Source organism: Phoenix dactylifera, chromosome 8, assembly GCF_009389715.1.
Source record: "Phoenix dactylifera cultivar Barhee BC4 chromosome 8, palm_55x_up_171113_PBpolish2nd_filt_p, whole genome shotgun sequence".
NCBI classification, from domain to species: Eukaryota; Viridiplantae; Streptophyta; class Magnoliopsida; order Arecales; family Arecaceae; genus Phoenix; species Phoenix dactylifera.
The window spans coordinates 30,734,717-30,741,625 of record NC_052399.1 but is presented as its reverse complement, the minus strand read 5'-3'; the positions used below and the strand labels follow the sequence as shown (position 1 = coordinate 30,741,625).

Here is a 6,909-nt window from a genome sequence, read left to right as displayed (position 1 = left end):
AACCAGCATCTAAAAGTTCCGAGAATATCCTTGAACTGCTCGAAGACTTGCAATTTCGGGTGGAGGGACCTCCTTCGTGGGCTTCTCCTTTGGCTCCTCACTAGTATGCCACCTCAACTTCCTTAACCCCTCTGCATAATTACATGGCGGAAAGAGATTGCTCCTTTGGCTCCTCACTAGTAGTAGGGATTATACAATGGGCCTTCTCCTCCATAATATCTAGGTCTCCAAGATGTAGCATGGGACTGTGATGTATGCAAATCAGGCATGCCCGCATGAGATCAAAGAGTATAGTAGAAACTTGAATCAGAAACAGAAAATAAACCTGAAGATGGGACAATTGATAGCCTCTACCAACTTTTTAAGGGTCTTCGGCCTTGCACCTCTGACCTTTGAAAGTTTTAGAATCACGAACTATTGGTTTAGTAAGAGTAGAAGTGGCTTGCTTGTGGTACCTCTCTTCTTTAAAGATTGGCTTATGGATAGCACTCCTAAAGATGATTTTCTCTTTCCTTACAAGGAGCCTATTGTAAGTTTGGATAGTTTGACTTCCTAGAGGGCATTATTTTACTTCTCATCAAATCTAATGTTCTACTGGTTACATTACAGCGCTGATTGTAGTATTCAACTATTCTCCACCAAATTTCTTTGCTTCACCTGTAAACTTTCTTTTGACAAATTCTATGCAAATTGATCCATCCGTACGAAAAGTAATCTTCAACGAAAAAAGAGCCTTGCTGTAGTATTCAACTATTCTCCACCAAATTTTTTGCTTCACCTTTAAACTTGCTTTTAACAAATTCTAATGCAAATCGATCCATCCATATGAAAACTAACCTTCAATGAAAAAAGAGCCAATCAGAAGAATGACAAGTCTCGGGAGAGAGATGAAAGAACTTAAAGAGAGAAGCTCCAGAGAAACTAGAGAAAGATACCTCTCTCATCTTGGTCACTCCTAGAGAGCAACAAGGTAAAGAAGAAAAGTGGGAAAACCCCATGGCAAGGACAAAACAAGGGAGGAAAATGGAGAACGAGATGGGAGACAGGAAAAGCAGGAGGTAGAGCAAAGCAATCAATTGGGAGAAGCAACATGGCCACCCAGTTGCTACTCAAGGCAAACTCGATCGATTCCTCTTGGTTGTCCGAAGAGGGGTCTCATCAACAAGCATCCAGCACAAGTTCCTATGGAAAAAAGATGGCAGAATGGCTTGATATTAATGCCACCCACCTACCTACAGCCTACCATGCACGCAGTCGAAGATCTCCGGCCATGCTTCTTACAACTAGCGGACACGAGTCACCTCTTCGACAACCTCGTTTGAAGCATCAATGGCAAGACGAAACAACCATGCTGGGTAAAATCAACTATAGTGGGCGGACATCCTTACCATTATATTCTACTCCATACCATTTTTGAAGTATCGGTCACACCAATGCTGAAGTACTCAAAGGACGACATGAGGATGCGGAGACTTGACTAAACACTCGCTCTTAGAACCCTATTAAAGGCCAAAGGTATGGGTACCAACTCCCTGCAGCAACCCAAGCCATACCAACCATCCCTTCAGCACAGACAGAAACAACCCCTCTCATCAACTACCACAGTTGCCACAATGGTTTGGAGCTAATTGTTAGGAGCTCGCTGCAAAGCCTTTGTGCATGCCTTTCACCCTGGAGTTGGCGGAAATATTAATCTATCTGGACCGCGCCGTTTTTGCGGAAGCCTATGGTCAACCAATAAAGGTCGACCATGTCGCTGTCACTTTAGGCCATAAGGCTAAGGTCGTTGGATCCTGGATGACCAAGAGATCAGTGACAGTGAAAGAGCACCTTGAAGATTTGTGTGAGGACCCTTGAGCACTTATACAGGATCAAGGAATCCAAATAATACCTTTCGGCTAGCCATTTTTGGAAAAGTCCTAAGTTCTTACAATTTGCGGCCTCAATGCATGCCCGCTTTGTGCCAAAACCAAGAAAACGGCAGACCATCTGACAATGAACTGCAATCTCTCCTTTTTTCTTCCTCATAGACTTTTACTAGCCGATGTGAAACTATAAGAGTCTCCCCTACCCATCCTTGTGAGCCCTCATCATGGATTGGCTCTCGAAAGAGGGGCACACTAATAGTTCGGGTCCAACTTGACCCTAATATCCTGTAATGAGAAGCTCACATGACTAATAATAAGACTGTGACGTACATTGAGCCTGGCTCTGATACTGCCCAATGAACTCCCACCGCAAAAGCTTGAGCCATTGGATGGACGGGCCTAGGTTTATATACCCATGTAGCATCTTCTTAATTAGTTGATGTTGGACTATGATAGATGGCTTGCGCAAGTTTTTGCTTCAATCAGTAATCTCTACTTGTCCTCTATCTAATTTTTATTTTCATGTTTTTTTTTGGGGGGGGGGGGGGGGGGGGGTTAAAAGAGGCAAGCCTCAAATACTATTTATTAGCAGAGTGCAAACAAAGCTGCACACACTCGGACTCCACGTAGAGGAGATAATAAAAGACCCCGGTAGAAGCCATTACCAAAACAACTGAAGAAACAGTGCTGCCAATGCCATAGGATTAAGCTCTCCAATACCATCTGTAGAGAACCTTGATGATAATGCTGGTAATAGTGCTCATACGTTGCAAACAGCTAGCGATGACTTATATATATCCAACACAAGATATAGCTCACAAAAGAAAAATCAAGAAACAAGAAGGAAAATAAAATAAAAGACATCTCATGTTGATTTATTTATTCTGTAGACAAAAGTGAACCAAAGATATGCTGCTCATCCTATTTCCTCTTTATTGATATTCACATGCGAGTGGTACGATATAACCAATCACCGGTAACAAGTGAGGAAAATTGAACATATGGAAACACCAGCAGCAAGCTGCACCATAGAACAAGAACAACAAAAAGGAAATCAATAAAAAAATATATGTTATATGAGAAACCCAACTATATATCCTCCAATGCGATAAGCTGTCTGATAAATTTTATACATGACCCTGCTCGACTACCTCAGGCTGCACCTGTTTGTCACACACATTTCACTTATCAGTATCCATTGCTTCATTCATTGCAAAGAACACAACTATCAGTAGTATTCATATATATGCGTCACCTTTTATTCTTCTGTCTATGCTGTTTTCCTAGTTGGCCGTGTCGACTACTGGCAGGTGATGAAACGAGCCCGCTGTCCCAAGGCACCCAGCATCTGGCACCCCACTTCAAGCAACTTTCCTGCAACCAAATATAAGCATACTATCATCACTAACAAGAACAATTTTTTTAACACCTTAATATGATTCACATTATTATATGTCGTTGCTACAGAAGCCACACATGTACTGAGTTTTGATGGTACGTGCATGCGACTGCTTTATGACTTGGTTTGCAAGGAATCCGATGACAAAAATTTTGAAAAGGTTGCAAAAGAAAGCTACTGCTCCACGCTGTTGATAAGAACCTCCTACAACTACGAACACAAAAGACGAAAAAAAGCTCTCCCGTCCCCTATCACCGTCGCTGGCTGGATTAATTCTCCGAGTCCAGATACGAGAGACGTTATATATGTCTTCTTCTCCCCTATCACCCTTCTATTTATTTATTTATTTATAACTCCTCTGGACCACCTTCCAAGCAAATCTAGCAATCCCATTGTCCCCAACATTTCCAAACAAAGACAAAAAAAAATAATGGGGAATTCCTGGGAAATTTCGTTTAAAAGAATTTTCCTTAAGAACATGAGGACCGACAAGGGCAATTTTTTTTTCAGATATTTTCCTAGAAAATAGAAGGGAAGGAAAGAAAAGAAAAGAAAAAACGAACCTCGCCTTGGCTTGGCAGCGGCAACTGTGGCGGCGGGCGCGGGCGCCGGGGCCACGGAGTCCTCCTCCGGCGGGAAGAGCACGGAGTCGATGCCCTGCACGGAGATCCTGCCGTCGGTGTAGATGTCCGGGTCGAAGAGGTAGGCGGAGGCCTCCCCATGGCCGAACTTGACCGAGCCGTCGGCCTCCCTGGCGACCACCTTGTGCGGCACCCGTAGCGTATCGTACCGGACCTTCCCGAAACGCCGCACCGCGTTGTACATGCTCTCCTCCGTCTGGTACTCGGGAATCAGGTGGTAGTACACCATCCGCTCCGGCGCTCCCGGCTCGCTCAGCTGCTCCATCGTCAGCTTCCCCATCGCCTCGTCGTTGGGCGCCAGCACCGTCAGCACGTACCCCTCCGAGACCAGCCGCCCCATCTCCGTCGCCAGCGACGTCAGATTCACCAGCACGTCCGCCAGTTCGCCGTACCCGCCGTACTGGATCAGGCTGTGGATGAAGTCCCTCACCTCGCTCTCCCCGTCGAACACCTGGACAGCGGACCCCGGCGCCGGCGCCGGATCCGACGCCGGAGACGCCACGGCGGGGTCCGGGGACGTCGTCGGCCCGCCGGCCGGGGAGACCGGTTTCGAGGGGAGGAGGCGGTTACCGGTTCTCCGGGGGTCCACCTTGGGCGCGCCGGTGGGCAGCACGGCGGCGACGGAGGACAGCCTCCGCCGGCGGTTGAAGTACGCCTCCTGGACGGATCTGGGGACCAGCATCTGCTCGATGCCGTGGATCACGCCGTCCGGGCGGACCACAGCGTCCGGGTGGATCACGACGGTGGTGTCGACCCTCTTCTCGGCCGTGCCGTCGCCGGAGAGGCGGAGGCGGTCCCCGGAGAGGGTCCGCTGGTCGACGGGCACGGCCGCCCAGGACTCGGAGGCGACGACGCGGGAGGGGATCACGTGGTAGAGGATGAGGGTTTGGAGGGAGTTGAGGTTGCGAGGCTCCAGGAGGAAGCGCTTGAACTCGGGGTCGAGGGCCTCGTTGCGGGGGGCGAAGATGGTGAGGTTGTGGCGGCCGACGGCGTCCTCCAGGGCGCGGAGGAGGAGGGCCTTCTCCACGAGCTCCGCCAGCTCCGTGTAGCGGGAGTCGAGCAGCGCGACCAGGACCGAGTTGGAGTTGATCTGCGGCGCCAATGTGGGACGGACGTCGGCATTTTCCGTCAATGCCGACGATATTCCGGCGAGGATCGTCAGGAGTACGGCGAGGAGGAGCGGCGAATGGCCGGAATCCATGGCGGCGGCAGAGAAAGAACTCGAAGAAGAGAGTTGGAAGCCTTGGACAGTGCGTGATTGCTGTCCGATGGGGAGAAGCTCGACCAGATTTAAAGGCGCAGGTCCGTTACACCAAGGAGAAAAAGTAAGGACACATGGCGCGATGAGGGACAGGCTGGCGGTCGGAGAAGGGAGCGGGTACCACCGTGTAACAGGACACGTCGGTTGGGCGGAGTCCATAAGGGATAGGTGGCGAAATATGGAGGCGTTCGGACGAGCCGGTGGGTGGAAATAGGAGCGGTGACTGGTGACCACCATCCGCCCGGACGCTCTCGCGACACGCGGGACGGTGTTTTGAGTTTGACCGTTGGTATTGGAAGCGCATGGATTTTCAAATGACCCTTTTGCCCTTGTATCTCCTGTGGAGCCCGGTCGGTGACGCGGGTGAAATGGTCATTTAGGGTCTAGTAGGCGGGTTGCAGGATCTCCGGACTGTGGACTGGCGGCAAGTGGCAGCAATTCTGGGAGCGCGCAAGACCCTGCGCTAATATCACGATCCTACCCTGGGAGTTCCTGCAAAAATGGCGGAGTTCCAGCTGGATCCCGGTAGAGCCAAGACTCGGCCTGAAGGTGGCAAAAAGCTAGCTGACCCCACCGACCCCGTTATTAACTTCCGACTTAGCTCACTTTGGGCTAGGGCTTCCTAGCCAAACTATTATATTATTTTTTTTTTGCCAAAAAGTATAGAGAAATAAGTGGCGTAAAGATGAGGGAGCGATATCAGACCATGTTCATAAAAACTTTTCTAAATAATGAGCAGCAAAGAAAACAATTTAATCGCCTTCCGGTACACATAAGCAGCCAAAAAGGAGTAATAATCTTTCACCAATCTCTAGATATCTCTAAGCAGAGTGGGTGGCATCGCCCCATCGCTCTACATACCGAATCTACTCGATCACCATGGCAAAGTCTTCTTCCAAAAAAATATTATCCGCCCTTAAAATGTTACCTGCTCAACTCTTTTTCAATTTTTTTATTACTTATTTTTATTATTATCACTATTATTATTATTTATTTTACCAACGCAAGTTTAATTAAGTGAACAGCTGGAGGATATGAGAACGAGACCAAAGCGGATGAGGATGGAGATTTGGAAGCCGGAGGGATTTGACTCTGTGGCACACGGACATGGTAGGATGGAGAGAAAGGAAGGGAGGGACAATGCAAGTAGAGATTAGGTGTCGGTGTGGCAAATATACCATAGTTGTCTCCCTAATTTTCTTTTGTTAGCAAAAGGAGAGAGAAAAGGCGAGCCCGCAACGAAGGAAAGAGGCCATCATGGAAGGAGCCGTCTACGAAACGTAGGTCACGACCATGGGCTCATACGCTGGTGGTTTGGTTACCTTTTGTCTCTGACAGCAATATTATATTATATCATATCATCATACTGCTTGTTCCCTTTTGGCTTCCTTTGCCCCCTTTTCCATGTCACGCGCATAGGTTTGGGCGTGCACTGGAGCTCCTTACAAAATAAGGATATAAAACATTGCTTCGACGCACGGAAAGAATTATGGAATGGTACGTCTGCTCGTCCTGCTTAATTTTATAGCATTAAGCAAGTAGCTTGGGATTCCATTAATTCCTATGGAGAGTTTTTATTTTATAGACAGACTTTTTTTTTAGTGAATATTCTGAGTCACCGCAGAATTGCTCATTTATTTTAAGATTTAATTTTCAAAAGGAAATAATAGTGAGATGAGGTCTTAAAACTTTTCAGGTACATATGAATTGTATCTAGGGTATAAATTAATGTCACAACAC

The 6,909-nt window shown here is 47.7% G+C and overlaps 1 protein-coding gene across 1 annotated transcript; it reads right to left on the bottom strand.

The window, feature by feature from the left end:
• Positions 1-2,717: 2,717 nt before the first annotated feature.
• On the bottom strand, positions 2,718-5,343 carry LOC103707446 (fasciclin-like arabinogalactan protein 16). The gene is made up of 3 exons (XM_008791940.3): positions 3,831-5,343; positions 3,124-3,242; positions 2,718-3,031 (listed from the first exon to the last, which is right to left on the bottom strand). Exons 1-2 carry the CDS (start codon positions 5,326-5,328, stop codon positions 3,169-3,171), a joined length of 1,572 nt encoding a protein of 523 aa, XP_008790162.2. The 5' UTR covers positions 5,329-5,343; the 3' UTR covers positions 2,718-3,031; positions 3,124-3,168.
• Between the last annotated feature and the right edge of the window lie 1,566 nt (positions 5,344-6,909).

Excerpts from the sequence above, each read along its gene's own strand:
- LOC103707446 (XM_008791940.3), bottom strand. The coding sequence starts at position 5,328 with ATGGACTCCGCCCAACCGACGTGTCCTGTTACACGGTGGTACCCGCTC. Across the intron at positions 3,243-3,830 it reads CGCTGCCAAGCCAAGGCGAG|GAAAGTTGCTTGAAGTGGGG; the intron begins GTTCGTTTTTTC and ends ATTTGGTTGCAG.